Raw genomic sequence first — 19,142 nt, 5'->3', positions numbered from 1 at the left:
GGAGAACAGAGACTTTTTTCTTTCTGGGGCCTAGGTTTAGTACCTTATACTCAGAAGATATTGAGATAGTTTTGAATGAGTGAATTAATAAACAAACTAAAATCTGACTTCGTTAAACATTTCTATTAGGTTTAAATTTGGGATGAATATGTTAATTATTTCAGAGAATTAAAATTCTGTCCCAAGAGCAATATTCCTATAATTTACTTACACTAAAATAATTAGACTGATGCCAAACTCTAATAAAATCCAATCTGGAAGACCAAAGTTTATTAGAATAAAAATACACATACAGTATTCAACATTAAAATTATTTCACATCACATGAAGGTTTTACCTGTTAGTTTTTTAAATGCTTTTAAAGTCTTTTATGCTTTAAATAATTTGCACATCTGTAAACAAATCTTAGATTACTAAAGATGCAATGTATCTATTATATATTGAACATCAAAATTTAGGGATGGGCACTGATAGTTATAACCTATTGCACTAAATATTTCTGTAAATGTTTGGAAAGTGAGGAAAAATATTAAAATAATTCACTTGAAATGAGGTAAGTTGTATGAAAAGGTTTTTAGTAGCATATATTACCAATGTTGAGATAACAATATTAAAAACATGCATGGAAAATGCATTTCAATGTTTGCATAGTTTAGGTTCTTTTTTTAAAAACAAAAAATTGAAAATTACCCAAATTCCTTATAAGAAAAAGAGACATTATCTGGTTCTTCTTAGGGTCTGTGTACATTCTAAGTCTTTCTCGCATTTAGAAAAAAGTGATACAAACATTCACAAGTCTACTGAAAAGGAAAAAAAAAAATGAAGATTTGGACCAACATTTCAAGCTGCCTTTTTGAAAGAAAATTAAGAACAGAGGTAGATGGTTAAATATTAGTGGCCAAGTTACCCGAGTGACTAATTTTTGTTTGGTACACATTCACCAAATTTCTACCCTTGAAGCCAAATAGTAAATAACTTTAGGAGTAGAGAGTAATACCTAGCAGAAGTTATGTTCCTTATGTCATATAAAGTAATAAAAGTAAACCAGGCTTATGATCCCTGTTAAGGATATGATTGTTTAAAGCACTACAGTTCATGCATTTTTTTAAAGCAGGAGAATGAACTTTGCCCCTAAGCTTCTCAGGTGTATCTGAGGCCAAGCACAAGCCCCATCAAGCTTAGTCAAAGTAGGACTGTAAGGTGCCTCGGCGCCGGACATCACAGGTCCAGCAGTGGAAGCCTCCTCCCAGGGAATTGGCATTACGAATGTTAACCTTAATGGTACTGATACCTGCATTAAAAGAGAGAGATGTGGTCAGTTAGATGGACTGACATAAAGAGATTATCCTACAGAGACTAAGTCCGAAGACTTAGAGGAATCCTGTGGTTCTAATCCTTAAGACTACACCAACCCAGAAGTCTTCTCTCTTCATTTTATTTTCATTAACTACATTTCATCTAATCTATTCCACTGCTAATGTAAAATCTTCACTAAAAAATCAGCATACACTCTGAAGTTTTATTCTCTTCACTGTCCACAAGTCAATGGACTAGATAAGCACATACAGCTACCAAATGTTCAAAACAATCAAATACTAAAATTTCAAGGCCTTTTAGAATTATACTTCAACTACTTTGCCAGACTGTTTCTAAAATACCATGTTAATTTAGTAAAAAAAGTATAATTTAGCCAACCTGAAAAGTTGACTTTACGTACTTATATAAGAGAGTTTATCTGATACAGATTAACTTTACGAGGCCACCTTAAGAAAATGATGAAACAGAGCTGGTATTTTAATATCTGGGTTGTATGGTTATACAGATACCAAAGCTAATCAGACCATTAGTTTAATCTGGTATCATCTTGTAATGACATGCTGTGATATGCATGGCCTACTTACCCAACAATATTTATTAAGAATCTGTTGTATTAGACATAGCTGGATTTTAAAAAGAAAATTATTCTTCTTGCTAAAAGAACCATTATTTTGAGGGGGAGAGATAAACTACAGACTCACTAAAGGGCCCACTGGTATAGTCAGGGAGAGGAAGGAGGTGTGAGTCGTTCAGAAAGACTTTCCTGAGAAAGTGATACTGAGTAGGACTTTGAAGAGTAAGAATAGGGTTTGGACACAGGTAAGAAGTGGATTAGGGATAAGGAGAGGGCTTGTAAACATGAGCATATTTCATTTCATTTCATCTCATTTCATTTATTTAAAAGATGTGGTAAGGGGATCTTAACCCTTGACTTGATGTTGTCAGCACCACGCTCTCCCAAGTGAGCTAACTGGCCAACCCTATATAGGGATCTGAACCTGTGGCCTTGGTGTTATCAGCGCCACACTCTCCCAAGTGAGCCAGAGGCTGGCTCTGAGCATATTTCAGATAAATAGGCTAGTGCTCCATTTATCCAGAATTGGAGGAACTTCAATTGCTTGATAAGGTTTGCTTTAACAGATTTCCTTTGTTTAAGCAGACTTTAACTACTAAAAGTAAAATTATAAATCAGATATTTGATACATCATACTATTTTAACCCAAGAAACAACAAAATCTTAATAGACAAAGAAACTAAACCCAAGCAATTGGGTTATTTAACGAAAGCCAGAAAAAAAGTGGCACGGTATTAAGGTCAAATAATTAGATCGGAATGCAATTTAAAACTGATAGGCCAATCTTTTAAAACTGATACTACATTAAGGAAGGATGTATCAAAGGGGCAAATAATTTCTTCTGGGTGCTATACCTGAAATATAAGACATTTTTTAAAAAGCACTCCATTTCAACAAGTAAACTGCCTGGCTTTGTTTAATTGACACTCAGGATATATCAAGTATATTAAGAGTGATAAATATTCATACATATGTTCTCTATATAATAGCTCACACGAAAATCCTTTCTTTCAACATTTTTCTCAATAGTGTTAGAATCATCGGTCTAAATTTTGAATATCAGGATAAGCAAACCCCCACTCAAGTAATACCCAGTCCTGCTCTTTAGCTCAAAGCTGAATGATTTACTGACACTCTCTGTTGCATTTCATTACTTTAACTGCTTATCACACATACAAGGCACTTCTGTAACTGGACCCTTAGAAGCCCTTTAAAACATATGATAATTAAATTACTTTTAAAGGACCCACCACAATTTCTTATTTGGGGAAGGGCGTACCAATCTATATGCCCATCTGCAAAGAGGTACCAGGAGGCTGACTAAGTCCCAGAAGACTGATAAATTTACTTATTGGGCACCAGGAGGTTGACTAAGTCACAGAAGACTGATAAACTTATTTATTGGTTAAGAGGTATCTCGGGAGTGCAGGATGCATCTCCAACCTTTTGGAGTTTTATGCTTGTTGAAAACAAAAATATCAACCATCTACAAAATAATAACTAGGTGCCTCTAAAAGTAATAGAAACTGAATTAGATAAACCATATATCAGACCTAGCATGTCGTTTCTTCAGTTCTTCTCATTTAACATTTCCATGTATGATAACATGTTTCATTTACTGTACATACCCAGCTTTCCAAACATCTTTTGAATTGGGACTTCATTTGCATCCACCATGACACGTTTTTCATCTAGCATTAAGACATTCATGGAAAGCCACTTGGAAGACATCCAGAGTGGGTGATCTAAAAATAGCAACAGCTATTAAACCATGTCTGCTATCATCTTTGTTTAAAGCAAGGATTTACATTCAAAAAATATTAAAGTAATAGCTCAGTTCTTTCAGGAGTTCAACTTCAATATGAAAAATTTTTTAATCTTAAAACAATTTATCTAAAAATGTTATGAACCAATCATTACATGTTTGGATTTCACCCTGTTTTCTTTAAAGTCATATTTGCTTTATGTGATATTGTTTTATTCTGCCTTCTCACTTTCATTTTCTATGGAAGCAAAAGTTACATATACAAGTCCCAGCCTTGTGCTAGTACTCATAGTCCCAAGCACTACTTTACACCTTACTGGGGAAAGATTTTTCTCTCAATTGCTAAAATTTGGGAATTTGGGCTGCTCTCTATAGCTGAAAGATCCTTGGTCACTAAAGTAATCATTTTAGTCTATAGGTATATAAAAGTAAACATACCATCTGGGATGACTGGTATTGGAGGAGTAATTATGGTCCATCCTGCTTTCTTGAAAAGATCAATCTGCAAGACCAAAAAAACCCCAAAGAGGCTTAAATCCATATGTACTATTCTTATCATTCTGGGTCTCTGACTGCCTTTATAATTAATAATTCTCAACTGTCAAAATAAAAAAAAATTAAAATTTCAAAACATTTGGATGCTTTGTCTGAATCATAATTTTAAAAATGTACATAAAATCCCCAGATTAAAGTTAAAAAGTAACAGAAATGTTAAAGCTTCTAAAGATATTCTTGTGCTTTTCTCAGGTTTCACAGGTTTATAATACCAAAGATACTTTCTTTAAGAAACTCTCATTAAAGAAAATGAAAATATTTCCTATTTAGTTGTAAGAAGACAAAAATGTGATTATGTCAAACCCATAGTTCATCCCCTTCAAAATCCATCACTTTGTATCTTTGACCATAGTATTAAAAGACAAACGTTAGGGATGTATTTCGTAAGAACCATAATTGTCCTTAGTGACCTATTACAACTCAGCCATCCCTATGTTCACATACCCACTTACTATATCAACAAATTATATTAAAATGAAATGGATAAGTAATCTTGGTCACTGGGTCTGAAAATAATGGATAGAAATGAATAGTGACATGGTATAATAGTTTTAAAAAGGTGTATCAGCCTTGCAAATAACACAAAATCACTGACCACCTAACTGGAAGTAGGGGGTAGTGGGCAGAAAGTAAGAGGCTGCAGGTGCAGCGGCTCCACTCCTCCCTGCAGGGTGGAGCTGGCCAAAGGGAGCCCTGCAGGGTGAGCTAGGCCTAAGGGACGGGGAAGACACCCGTTGCCCAGTGGCATTTCCCTGGCCACGCAGCGATCATCTTGTTTACAATTCAGCTGCTGTGGAACCTCTGCTGCAAGTTATGAGATAATACCTCTCAGTCCATTAAAAACACACACATGCATACAAGCTCGAAGCTTTGACAACAGCAAGCAGCCAAAGTCTGATGACAGTGCACTAATTATCATAGCAACAATGTATATTTATGAGTGTGGAACATATTGTTATAAACATAAGTAATCCAATGTCTGATCATAATAATGGTGAGCATTGCTGAATTTGTCATTTAGAACCACTAGGAACAACAGAAGTGCTTAAAATAAAGGTGGCAATTACTTCAGTTACTACTCTATTGTTTTTCCAGGGTCCTAATTGCTTTTCTCTTACCTGGTGACATGGTCGGTCAGGGTTGGAAAGCACAAGACCAGGTCCAATGATGTTGAAGGTGGCATCAATATGCATCGGATTGGGATCTTTAAACGAGACAATATGCACTCTGTAGTCTGGAGCAAGATGTCTACGCATCCATTCAATGCCCAGGTAGTTTGTAACCTGAAGATAAAAGGAAGACATACGATCTGTAAAGATTCGGTTCCATGCTTAGAAAACTAAAAATATTTAGGAAGAAAATCTTTTAATTGGGAATAAAAAGTACAATAATATAGTGTGAAATTTCAAAGGTGGACTTTATCAACCTGGCTTCTCTGTGCAAAAATATCTCTTCCAGCTCGAATGAAGTCAGCAGCGTCAAAGCATGGTTCAAACTCAGTCGTCACAAATTTTCCCTGAGCAGCCAATTTGTGTCTGTCTTCTACTGTATAGATGGGATAATCCTAATTGGAACAAGAACGAACACACTGGTTCATAAGGAAACTATTGATAAGGAATATACTACTAAAAAAAATTAGTTCAACATCATCCATTCCCAAAATACTCCTACTCAGCTCTTGACTAAAACATGCATGGGAAAGATGTAGGTCCATGCTAAACAAAACAACAACAAAGAAATAAAAAATTAGGTAATACAGCAATTTCCTGATACTTAGAAACAAGCGGTACAGGGGCAGTAACTAATTCGGAAAATAGTTTATGACCCATACATTGATTGATGCAGCTCCCTGCAATACTGAAAGTCAACAGGATGAAGTCATTCTGTTCTTTTAGGAAAGGAATTTGGTCCTATGCCTAACTCATGCCATAAAATGAGATGCCATGCTTCTCCTGCCAAATTTCATTGGGTGGGTGTGGTGGAATTAATTCATTTATTTCTGTCTTTAAACCCCTAGAAGAAATTTTGATTTAAAATTTTTTTCCATAAATGATCAAATAGTAAGTGATTTAGTAGGAGGAACACATTTCATTTTGCTGTGAATTTGGCCTGTAGATCAGGTTCTTTTTCTAGAAGAAGAGAAAGGACTTCAACCTAGTGACTTTTCTGGCTCCACCAATGAATGGCTGGGTGCCCTTTGGCAAGTTTCTTCCCTGTTATGGAAGATATTATTCTTTCACAGGGTTGTTGTGAGGAATAAAGAGGATTGAGGATGTAATAAATAATAAAGTGCTTGGCCCAGGAGCTAGCACAAGATAAGCACCAAGTTAGCTGTTATTGTTACTATTATTATCTCAAGATTATTTACTCTTATTTTCATCATGAGACAATCACTTTTTAAAAATTAGACAATGCTCTTTGTTTCTGAAATGCATACTATATAAAAGGTATCAGAGAATCTCTCTTTGTATACTACTTAGGAAAGTTACTAATAAGCTAGCCTATAATTAGGGACTTACTTGGTCATAAAGCTCATTAGCCATTGTGGGCTTAGGAGCTGTTGTCCACTTGGCGCCACGGTGGAAATAGTCTTTGATAATTGACCGGTATGCTCGGTACTCAAAGAAGCGTGCGCGCCATGCCATGGGAGCCTCAATAATCTCATTTCCCACAACGATCAGGATGTCTCGAGGCATCGCACCATATAAACCTGTCAGACCAAAAAGTCCCACAACAACCTCAGTAATGCTAATTTCTAAGACAGAAAAGTCTACATAATATGATCTCATTTTTGGGGGGTGGGGGGGAAGTTACTAAAAACTCTGTACCTGTGTATATGTATATAATGATATGAAAATGGGAAAATGGAGTGATACATACTAGGTTGTTAATATGAATTCTGTGTGGGGGTGGGGAAGCCAAGCAAAAAGGAAAAGAAAAAAAAGAAGTAATAAAGTCCTTGTTCAAAGAGATCTTGACCCACCAAGACTTCACCATTTGTAAGCTCCTTTCTTGCTATATCATAAAAGAATTCTTAAAGGACCATCAATATTACAAGATAAACATTAGGCCAAAGATCATTCTCAAACTATAAATTGGAACACTGAACTCAGGCACAAGAATAGTCCTGCAACAATGTCAGTTAATAATAAAATGGGAATGTTTCTATTCCCTTCTTAATTTCTGCTCTTGAGGAAAATTAAATTAAATCCACTTTTCTTATGTAAGGAAATGACAATAAAGTTTAGGAAAAACTGCTTCTTTCAAGGAGATTCCCCCGGATTTACAATGGAGTTTAGAATGTGTACATCTTTATCATATTAAAATGAACCAAACTGTTCCTAAATAATCTTTAAGGTTTTTAAGGATTAGTAAGTAAAACAAAGGAATCTTTGAAAAATTCTCAGAGCTGTCTCCTTACACATTAAGAAAGAAATTGAAAATTTAGACACTGGCAGTTTAGTTATTTGACATCACTTACCTGTAGACTCAAAATCAGGAGTTTTATACTTCAGGGACCAGTCAATGGGGTCAGGCCTCCTCACTGTCACACCTTCCATTTTTAAAATATTGCACATTTCTTCAATTTCAGCAACAGCTTTTTTCAAATGATCTTTGGGAAAATAATGGCCTCCATGCTTTTGGTAAAATGGCCAGTACTTTTCATATGTGTTGGCCTAGAAGCAGAAGAAAGTAAGTGAAATACCTATAGAAGAATACAACTCATTATTGGTTCATCTGCAGTGAACAACTCTCTGCATAACATAATGGAATTGAGACTATAACCATGTCCTGTTCAGCAATGATCCCCAGCCCAAGCACACTGCCCCTCTGGGCAGACACTCAATATTTATGGAAGAACTCTAAATTATCTTGATATTTTGAGGCCTTTTGCTCCTTCTGCCTGAGATCTTATGCCCAACCGCTAACAGCACGTCTATCCTCAGACAAGCTTGGAATCCTCTTGATCAGTTTTTACCATGCCTCACAGACAAAACAGGACATAGGTGCTCCTGCTACAGAGTCTCCGTGAAATCAAACAAGAGAACAAAGTATTGTAAAAGAATAAAAGCATTTATATTGAGCCCAAACTACGGGCTATCCATGTATCCCAGAATTCTGTCTGGAAAACAGCACTTGAAGATATTTTGTGGGTGAAAAAACAGATATTCTGTTTCCATTAAGGTTAGGAACATCCTTTCAAATAAGCTTTGCTTCTCTTAAAAACCCGTTATTGATTTTCCCACTCAACAGAATTAGCATGTGGCAAAACTGTGTGGCAGTGCAGGTCTGCCTTTGGAACTTCCCCATAACTGTGTCTCACCCTAACCACACCTCTCCTCTCTCCAATCCATCCAGGCTTTCACATTGCCTTCAGGTGAAGGCATAGAAGAAAGTAACTGATAAATTCATAAATTTTTACTAACTGAAAAAAGTTTAAGATTTAGATAGTTTCCAGGGGTTATATGCATTTTAAGACAACTAAATAGAAAACAGTTGAATGCTTTAAAGTAGCTCAATCGATTTGCTAAAAATTATTGCTGAATTAGGGCAAGAGCAACAACTGTAAAACATTAGTTTTAAAAAATGTAAAAATCTAGAAAGATTCTGCATTCTGGTTGCTTTGCATGTGTCTAAATTCTCAGTCAATTTAAAGAAACACATTGGGAAATGTATGTGATGCATTTTACAATCAGGAGAGATGAAGCAGAATTCGTCAGAGAATCCAGACTCCGAGAATCCAGAAGAAAAAGCCTTGGATGTTCATCAAAAGATTGACAAGGCAATGTACATTCATATATTTAAAGTTAAAAAAATGTTTAAAGTAGGGCTGGCCCATGGCTTACTTGGGAGAGTGTGGTGTTAATAACACCAAGGCCACGGGTTCGGATCCCTATATAGGGATGGCTGGTTGGCTCACTTGGGAGAGGTGCTGACAACACCAAGCCAAGGGTTAAGATCCCCTTACTGGCCATCTTTAAAAAACAAAAAATGTTTAAAGCAGGTATTTTAAAAAAATGTTTCCTTATATCATTTATTAACTGACCAACTACCTATGCTAATCATGTCAGAGGTGAGGGTTTCCATCATAAATCAGACAATTTCAGCTAGCAGTTAAGTACTAAAAAGAAGGAGAAAACCAGATAACGGGCTCAGGTGTGTTGGAACGTGTCTACTGTAGCCAGATAATTCTCTCATTAGATGTTCCTGGTAACCATATCACAGAGACAGGGCGAGTACTCACATGCTCATTTTACAGGCAAGGAAAGAGGCTCAGGGAGGTCACGTGCGCTCTTACCACCTGCAAGCTGGACTCGAACTCAAGTGCTCTGACTGTTACTCTAATAGTGTTCCTAACACACTAAGGGACTTGGCTATGCTATACTGGTATCAACATTTTTAACTTGCTATGTAAAAGCTTTTAAAACTGAAATCACTTAACAAAGTTCATATTGTTCCCAATGGTTTTTGCTCAACAAGACTGGACTAAATGTTTAGATGTCTAGCTCTTTAACGTCAAAGACAATTCCTTTCTAGATTTTGTATCTCTACTGCCATATGTACCTCAGTTTGGTAAATAAATATATGAAAGCAGACCTGCCTTTATTGAAACTAGTGCAATACCTAGATTCATATCAGTTAGGTTGGAACCCAGCCTGGTGGATAAGGAATAAGTTGAAAAACAGGTCCTTAGAAAACATGAATGATGCCAGTGAAGCTCTAAAATGGGGGCTGATAAACCAAGGTCCATGGGCTAAATCTGGCCCATTCATTGCCTGTTTTTGTAAATTAAGTTTTATGGGAACACAGGCACACTCATTTGTTTACATATTGCCTATGGCTGCTTTTAACTGCAATGGCAGAGTTGAGAGTTGAGTAGTTGCAACAGAGATCAATGGTCTGCAAAGCCTGAATTATTTAATATCTAGCCCTATATAGAAGAGGTGTGCTGACCTCTGGTCTGAATCACCAATTAATCCTTTACTTTTGAAGATCTATAATATAATCTTAATTTCTGACCTGTGAAAAATGTTATCAGCATTAAACATTTGAGTATTTTTAAAGGCCAATCTATTCTTTCAAAAAACAAAATGAAACAAATGCACTCCACTGTTTTCTACTCCTAGGAACTACCGCAGCAGCAACCAAAGAGGATAAGAATGACTCTTTATATTCCTCTCAGACACATCCTGGTACTACCCATCCATTCACCACTCCCTCTTTCTCATGCCAGGCACATCTCCTTCACGTCATTAAGGCACAAGAAGCCTTTGAAAATTTAACACCAGGTTACAGCACATTCACAGTTGTGTTGTCTTGCTGGTCTCATTCCAAAGTATCCTGCATGAGTATTTGTGCAGCTTGAAACTTGCCTTGATAGATATAAAGTAAACTTTCCTGATGAAAAAAAAATATTTGAACAAGTGTGAGTTTTCTTGTATAGTTTATAATCTGGAAATGGTTGAACAAAGTCCAAGTGATCAGAGCACCTTATATTTCCCAAGAGTTTACTGGCAATTGTTTATACTTCCTTTCTAACCCTGCTAAATGAGTTAGCAATCATTTACCAAGTTGTCGTCAAGACAATAAAACTATATTAGATCCTTAGCTTATGACGTTTTTAATAATCTGTTATAGAGATGTGGCTGCATTCCTAGAAACTTTAGAGTCTTTCAGAGCCTAAAACCTTTATGGAGGCTTGCCAAATGAATTTTTAAATACTGTCTTCAGAAGGCTAAGAAATGTCAATAGAAACTTACTTCTTATTTATCCAGCTGTAAACTTATAGTACGTTCACCCTGGTTAATCTTGTACTTTATAAAAGGTCCCTATCAAGGGCTTATTTTAAAAAAGACAAAAGCAAAACAAGAAGCACATATTTGATAGCAAGTATTTACTATGGTTTGCAAAATAAAAAGCTACATAGCTTTTAAAAATTGTTTGAAATAGCTTACATAGCTATTTCAGTTGTTTACATAGCTTCTTACAACTATGTTCCTCACTCCTTTCTTTAAAATTTCTCAAGTATTTATATTTTCCAAACTGATTAATATGTCTGTGTCCTTCTTCTCCACTAGATGGCAAGGCCCCACCTTCTAGCAGCCACGCATGTCACAGATCTACTTTCTTTTCCCTCAGTAACTAGTTTAGCATGTGGCATTGAACAGAAATAACCACACAAATGAATAAAATCAATACTGCTAATGTTACTAATATCTACAATCGTCATACCCCCAATGTACTTTTGTAACGCAATTAGCAAACTGGTTCCACACAACCAATAACGAGTTGTAGTTTTGTCCTTTAAAATATTTAACATGTAAACTTTTACTTCCATATTTAATCCTGTTAGGTAGATAGAAAACCTCTTAATATCTTCATTATACTGGGACCTAGATATTTGTGAAATCTGCACAAGGTCATATAGATGATTAACTGAGACTAGCTATCAAGCTTTTATCAAATACCTAATTCAATCTGCTCTTCTGACTTTGGCATGGTACACTTTCCACAAGCCTGTAAAACTTTAGTCTAAAGTCATAAGTCAAGTATAAAGAACTCAAAATAATGTCTGAGTATTCTGATTCCATAAGATCACAGGGTATGAAAGTCAATAATTTTAAAGACAAGTAGAAGGATAAACTATTGCCTGAATTTGAACTTTAATGTCACCCAATTAAAATGGCTAGGGGGTGAGACTTCTTTTCAAGAAAAGACTTAAAAAGACCACGACTTTTACAACATGTGAATGGTATGTAAATTAATCTGTTCATCAGATTCCAAACATCAGAGCCAAAGGTAGTTTCAGAACAATTAGAAGAAATTATTACTTTTTCTATTACTCTGTCTTCCAGGTCTAACTCAAGAATCATTTTCTTCAAGAAGACTTCCTACTATCTAGCACTTAGTCATTGCTTTTTCCTTACCTCTTCTGGCACTTCAATTCAACTGCCTTGCCAGTTGGTTGGCATAAGATATTTAGTTTTTGTTTCTATGTGAACATCATATCTCTCCAAATAGAAAAAAAGTCATTTAATTTTAATACTTCTAGAGCCCTGGTACAGGGTAGGCAATATTTCTGATGATAATGACAATGCTGTTACAAAACTTACTTCCTCAGTCCATATTACAAATAAAAATGTAAATATCCAGGAAGAATTAAGTACATTGAAGATATACTTGTAATCCATTATTAATGAAAGCTTGGGCTGTGTCTACAATGTGGATGATGTTCTCTTAGACATGGGCCCCTTATGCAGTATACAACCAGAACAACAGCCCACAGAGGCCCTAGCCGTAAGAATATTACAGATAAAAAACCCTAGGAGTTTTTAAAAAGGGAGATATTACTTGTTGCCAAGGAAATCCTGGAAGGCTTTGTGAAAGGCATCATGGGAGCTAGCTAGCGGTAGGTTTAAACTGAAGACAAGAGGGTGGAGGAAGATAGGTGGAAGAGACTAGGTCGGAGCAAAGGCATGGGGCTTGCTAGGGAACAGTGAGTAGTCGAGTTTGGCTGCTTATATATGTTTGTCTCATAAAGTCTGGTGAAAACCAGGGCGGAATATTAGAGGACAGTGGGACTTAGAAATTAATATCTGCTAGCCTCCCATACAAACCATCTCTAAGACGAGCCAATGATTGAAAAGGGGAGTCCTGGAAATGCAGACAGACAAGAGCCAGAGTGTGAAGGATCCTGAATGCCATGAAGACTTTTTCCTAAGTGGGTGGCTAGCAAAGTAGAGGAGTGACAGGAGCAGAATAAGTAATATGATCAAATTTGAGTTTTATAAAGTCACTCTCACAGCTGCTGGAAGGTGGCTTGGAAAGAAGGGTAAACAAGGGAGACTACTGCAGTTGGGAGTTAAGCAATAGAGTAGGCAGCAGATCAGCTCCTGAACTAAGGCAGAGGCAGAGGGATAGAGGTAAAATTCATTTGGACAAAAGACTTGTTAGGGAGAATCTTGGAGACTGGATGTGGAGGATGTGAGTGAAGGAGAAATTAAAGATGATTCTTTGGTGTTTCAGCTTGATTAAATACGAACACCAAAAATTAAAAGGAAAGAATGAAAGGTCCAGTTTAGCAGGGCGGCTTGCAATTGAACCCTCAATGTGCCAAGTCTGAGGTCCCATGGCGATATCCAGTAAGGAGTTTAATGTATTGATCTGGACTCAGTTCAGGAGAAAGATCAGAGTGGAGGTAGGAGCTGAAGCTGTGAGAACGGCTAAGAGAAGGGGGCCAAAAGTGAGATTCTGTTCACCTCCAACATTACAGATTGTGAAGGAAGAAGATCTGAGGAACACTGAAAGAACTAATATCCCCAAGAAAGGTCTCTCGGAATCTAAGGGAAGATTTTCAAGATGGAAGGAATTGTCATTTGTGTAAATAGTGTCAAGTAAGATAACTTAAAATTAGCCACTGGATTTGGGAGGTCCAGGGTAGTAAGCTAAAGTGAAAGTCACAAAGGAGAGTGGGAGCAGAAGCCATATTGCAGAAGGTGAGGAGGAACCCACTTCCAGACATGGGAATACCCTTGCTTTACCTTCACCTCCACAGTGAACGGTGGAACACAGGCGTTTTCTGCTCTGCCCACTATCACTTCCTCTAAGGGGTCCCAATTAGCCACTGGATTTGGGAGGTCCAGGGTAGTAAGCTAAAGTGAAAGTCACAAAGGAGAGTGGGAGCAGAAGCCATATTGCAGAAGGTGGGGAGGAACCCACTTCCAGACATGGGAATACCCTTGCTTTACCTTCACCTCCACGGTGAACGGTGGAACACAGGCGTTTTCTGCTCTGCCCACTATCACTTCCTCTAAGGGGTCCCATTCGTTGTAAGAGGAGACAGGGCAGTCCTTAGGCAGAGGATCAGTGGCCTTGTTGTCAGCTGCACAGGAGTTCTGGGAGGAAGCTGTAGCTGCCTGGGTGCTCTGGAAAGTTCGCTGCACCCATCCTGTTAAGGTTCTTCCAAGCTTACAAGAACAAAGAAAAGATTATTGTGTAGCCCCATACAATATTTGGAGGGAGGAGGAAGTAGAGATGGAGTGAAAACCCAGCATAACATTGTGAGGCATTTAAACCCTGGTACAGGGTAGGCAATATTTCTGATGATAATGACAATGCTGTTACAAAACTTACTTCCTCAGTCCATATTACAAATAAAAATGTAAATATCCAGGAAGAATTAAGTACATTGAAGATATACTTGTAATCCATTATTAATGAAAGCTTGGGCTGTGTCTACAATGTGGATGATGTTCTCTTAGACATGGGCCCCTTATGCAGTATACAACCAGAACAACAGCCCACAGAGGCCCTAGCCGTAAGAATATTACAGATAAAAAACCCTAGGAGTTTTTAAAAAGGGAGATATTACTTGTTGCCAAGGAAATCCTGGAAGGCTTTGTGAAAGGCATCATGGGAGCTAGCTAGCGGTAGGTTTAAACTGAAGACAAGAGGGTGGAGGAAGATAGGTGGAAGAGACTAGGTCGGAGCAAAGGCATGGGGCTTGCTAGGGAACAGTGAGTAGTCGAGTTTGGCTGCTTATATATGTTTGTCTCATAAAGTCTGGTGAAAACCAGGGCGGAATATTAGAGGACAGTGGGACTTAGAAATTAATATCTGCTAGCCTCCCATACAAACCATCTCTAAGACGAGCCAATGATTGAAAAGGGGAGTCCTGGAAATGCAGACAGACAAGAGCCAGAGTGTGAAGGATCCTGAATGCCATGAAGACTTTTTCCTAAGTGGGTGGCTAGCAAAGTAGAGGAGTGACAGGAGCAGAATAAGTAATATGATCAAATTTGAGTTTTATAAAGTCACTCTCACAGCTGCTGGAAGGTGGCTTGGAAAGAAGGGTAAACAAGGGAGACTACTGCAGTTGGGAGTTAAGCAATAGAGTAGGCAGCAGATCAGCTCCTGAACTAAGGCAGAGGCAGAGGGATAGAGGTAAAATTCATTTGGACAAAAGACTTGTTAGGGAGAATCTTGGAGACTGGATGTGGAGGATGTGAGTGAAGGAGAAATTAAAGATGATTCTTTGGTGTTTCAGCTTGATTAAATACGAACACCAAAAATTAAAAGGAAAGAATGAAAGGTCCAGTTTAGCAGGGCGGCTTGCAATTGAACCCTCAATGTGCCAAGTCTGAGGTCCCATGGCGATATCCAGTAAGGATGGCGTCTGCTGCATGCCGCGAATCCCGGCACGGGGCCGGGCAGGAGGCCCCCTGGTGTCTCAGGGCAGGGGGGAGGACGCGACTTCTGGCGAAGTAAACTCAATATTATGTACAAACGTTGTTTAAAATGTACACTTATGAGTTTAAATATGCAAAGCCTGAGTACAGTCTTACATTTAAATTCTCACATGTGCGTTGATGCAGTCTTCTCATTTCACGATGAACGAAACCACCCCAAAGTTAGGTGGCTTCTTAGGGCGACAACGGGTTTGAGACTGGGGGGGCTAAGTCTGGACCTCAGGTCATCTGCTCCCCAGGGTGCTGCGCTTCCGACCTACTAGCCTGTTGGGTGTTGTTTGGAACATTTGCTTTTTCTTTGGCCCCGTGCCCTTGACTTGAGAAACTCAATCATGAAAATAGAGACAAATGGGGGCCAGAAGTAAGGGAGGACTACAGATAGTTTTTTCTTCCATTTCACGTATTAAAATTTTTGTTTCAACTTGATTAAGATGCTTTTGTTGTAAAAGCAGTTCCCTCACAGTGCAGTCTTCATTGCTGCGGATTTGTGCAAAACTGGTGAACCCAGTTTAACGTTTAAGTTCCTAGGAGGAGAGGGGGCAAGAGATTTGGGTATTTCATTTTTATACTAACAAAATCTGTAACTATTCATTTTCAGTGAGCTGTCTTTTTAATTCTGGTGCCTCAAACTTGTTTTCCAGAGCTCACCGATGGAAGGCACCAGACAAGCAGATGGCATGGTGGAAAGAGCCTTGGAGAAAGAATTGGGAGAGTTGGGTTCCAGTCTTGATTCTGTTATAAACTACTGTGTGCCTTCTTGAGTTGCGTCTCCTTATCTGCAAAGTGAAAACAATTGCATTTATTGTCACTAGCATAAGAGGTTATTGAGGTGCCAAAATGAGAGATAGTACATTCAGAACTTGATGTGGCACTAAGAGTTACATGAATGAGATAATATTTTACCACTCTAACAATAGAGAGACCCCCAAATGTCATAATATGATGAAAGGAGTCAGTAAATTTAGGTTCATATTTTAGCTCTGCTACTAACTTGCTGTGTGACCTAGAACCAAATCCCTTAATCTTTCTAATGAAGGCTTCACACTGCTAGTGAAGGCTTTGGGAAATCGCTAACATTTCTCAAAATATAAAAAGTACCTTCTTGCAACAATAAAATGCAGCCACCTCTGAGGTCTAATTCTCTCAGTGTATTTAGGGTGGTCAGAGATGTGCTCTTCCTCAATAAAGGAATTTAGGAATACAGTAAGTACACATAAGAAGGCCTTGACATTACCCTTTATTACTTCTGTCTGAGAACTGAGGATATCCTCATGTCACCCATTAAAGACACTATTGTAGTTTTGCAGATGTAAGAATTAGGAGTGCCTGATAATAATAAGGCTAGGGTGTCATTAAATTTTACATAAAGACAAACTCTTCTTATGGCCACACAACACACACTTATCTCCTAGAATCCAGAAGAAAGTATGTGGATAGAGTCACCCAAGCCAGTCCTACTGTTATGGAAGCACTCTGCCCATTTTCTTTTCTGTTAATTGAAAGCACAAGTCTTTCATACGAGATTGCTTGTCTAATACTGGGCCAAATCTGCAAAGTGACTGTAGTGATACTTGGCCACTCTGTGGCCTTTAGTTGCTGCCTTATTCAGAAGAAATGGAATAGACTGTGAACTCTTGCCTTCCCTTTCTCCATTGGCAAAACCAATTGGTAACACCAATAACTTTGATCAAAGGAATAATTTTAGGATCTTGGTGGCCTTGTAAATGGTTATGTTATTCAAGTTTAATAATAGTGTACCCTTGTAGGTTAATTTGAAGGCATAATTTAGGGTAGTTGGGTATAAAAAGTGATCAAAGGACAAGAAATAGAAAACACATCAGAAGCATGACAAAAGATTTTGCTTTTCAATTTTTTCCTTATCACTGTTGCTTTGGGGATATGCCCAACTGTATCTAGTTCCAATTAACAATGTACAGAGGTTTTGAAATGTGTCCTGACATTAAAATAAAACAAAAAATAGTAAAGTCATTGCGTAAATGTAGTGGATTGAATTGTGTCCCCAAAGTTTTATGTATTAGAAACTTGTCCCCCACTGTGACCGTTAAGAGGGTGGGAAATCCTATTATGGTAATTGAAAGGTGGAGCCTTGAAGAGATGATGGGACTGTAGGACCATGCAGTAGTGAATGGATTAAAAATGGTGGTCAGGGGCGTGGTTCCGAGGGCTTAAGAGGAGAGTCTGTCCTCTCTCTCTTGCTTCCTCTAGCCATGTGATCTGCTTGTACCTGATGGCTGCTTGCTGCCTTCTGCCATTAGTAGAAGCAGCCTGAGGCCCACCCAGAGTCATGAGCCAAATAAACCTCTGTTCTTTACAAATTATCCAGTCTCAGGTATTCTGTTATAGCAGCACAAAACGGACTAATTACAGTCAACAAAATGAACAACAAAAGAACCTGTTGTGAGAATTCATTATTTCACTTCATAGTTGATATCAGAGTCTATACACAGGGAGCAAATGTAAGTACAGGGTAAGATTTTTCTAGAACATAGACATACAGGTACTCTGAGAAACAGGTGAAAATGCACACACAATGGATGGGATATGCTATCTGCAGAAGTCACCCATTCTAAGAGACATCTTAACCTATAGTTTGGGGGACAAGATACTTTCAAATTAAATCAGAAAAAATATGGTATTGGGCCGGCCCTGTGGCTCACTCGGGAGAGTGCGGTGCTGATAACACCAAGGCCAAGGGTTCGGATCCCACATAGGGATGGCCGGTTAGCTCACTGGGTGAGCATGGTGCTGACAACACCAAGTCAAGGGTTAAGATCCCCTTACTGGTCATCTTTTAAAAAAAAAAAAAAGAAAAAATATGGTATTACTCCAGTTCAAACAAAATGACTAAAGTATATTCTTATGACTAGAATGTAAATGAAGCAAGCCGAAAATTTTAAAAAGTTTTATTTGGAATTCATTAATAACATATTTCTGGAAAGATACATGAGACTGATAACATAAGTTGTTCTCGGAGAGGGGACTTGGGTGGCTGGGCTGGGGGACAGGAGTGAGAGATTTTTCACTGTAAACCCTAATGTGCCTTTGAATTTTGAACATGTCAATGAATTACCTAACAAATAAACAAAAAATATATTTAAAAGACTGTGTTCACAGAGGATTAACTGTCAACATGGGATTTTTACAAGTAACCCAATTAAAAAATGGGCAAAGGAGCTGAATAGGAATTTCTCAAAGGAAGACATATAAATGGCCAACAGACACATGAAAAAAATGCTCAGCATCACTAAGCATCAGGGAAATGCAAATCAAAACCACATTAAGATATCATCTCACTCCAGTTAGATTGGCTGTTATCAAAAAAAAATAACAAATGCTGGCAAGGATATGGAAAAAGGGAAACACTCCTACACTGTTAATGGGACTGTAAATTAGTACAGCCACTATGGAAAACAGTATGGAGGCTCCTCAAACAACTACAGGTAGAACTACCATATGGTCCAGCAATACCACTGCTGAGTATTTACCCAAAGGAATGGAAATCATCATGTCAAAGGGATCACTGCAGGGCCAGCCCGGTGGCGCTCTGCTACAGTGCGCCGCTTGAGAGCGCGGTGGCGCTCCCGCCGAGGGTTCGGATCCCACATACAGACCGGCCGCTCACTGGCTGAGCGAGGTGTGGACGCAACACCGCGGGTTGCGA

General features: G+C 38.1%; 1 protein-coding gene across 1 annotated transcript; it reads right to left on the bottom strand.

Moving 5' to 3' along the window:
* Positions 1 to 238: 238 nt before the first annotated feature.
* Positions 239 to 15,396, bottom strand: GATM (glycine amidinotransferase (L-arginine:glycine amidinotransferase)). The gene is made up of 9 exons (XM_008585109.1): positions 15,276 to 15,396; positions 13,961 to 14,190; positions 7,693 to 7,888; positions 6,731 to 6,921; positions 5,638 to 5,775; positions 5,330 to 5,494; positions 4,095 to 4,158; positions 3,520 to 3,636; positions 239 to 1,291 (listed from the first exon to the last, which is right to left on the bottom strand). Exons 1-9 carry the CDS (start codon positions 15,394 to 15,396, stop codon positions 1,179 to 1,181), a joined length of 1,335 nt encoding a protein of 444 aa, XP_008583331.1. The 3' UTR covers positions 239 to 1,178.
* Positions 15,397 to 19,142: the final 3,746 nt, after the last annotated feature.

This window comes from Galeopterus variegatus, unplaced genomic scaffold, assembly GCF_000696425.1.
Source record: "Galeopterus variegatus unplaced genomic scaffold, G_variegatus-3.0.2 Scaffold3454, whole genome shotgun sequence".
Taxonomy (NCBI): domain Eukaryota; kingdom Metazoa; phylum Chordata; class Mammalia; order Dermoptera; family Cynocephalidae; genus Galeopterus; species Galeopterus variegatus.
This window is presented reverse-complemented; position numbering and strand designations above follow the sequence as displayed.

Coding starts and splice junctions, on each gene's coding strand:
- GATM (XM_008585109.1), bottom strand. CDS start 15,396: ATGCAGCAGACGCCATCCTTACTGGATATCGCCATGGGACCTCAGACT. Junction 6,922..7,692: donor TCCTGATTTTGAGTCTACAG/GTAAGTGATGTC, acceptor TTGGTCTGACAG/GTTTATATGGTGCGATGCCT. Junction 4,159..5,329: donor CTGACCGACCATGTCACCAG/GTAAGAGAAAAG, acceptor TTGGTCTTGCAG/ATTGATCTTTTCAAGAAAGC.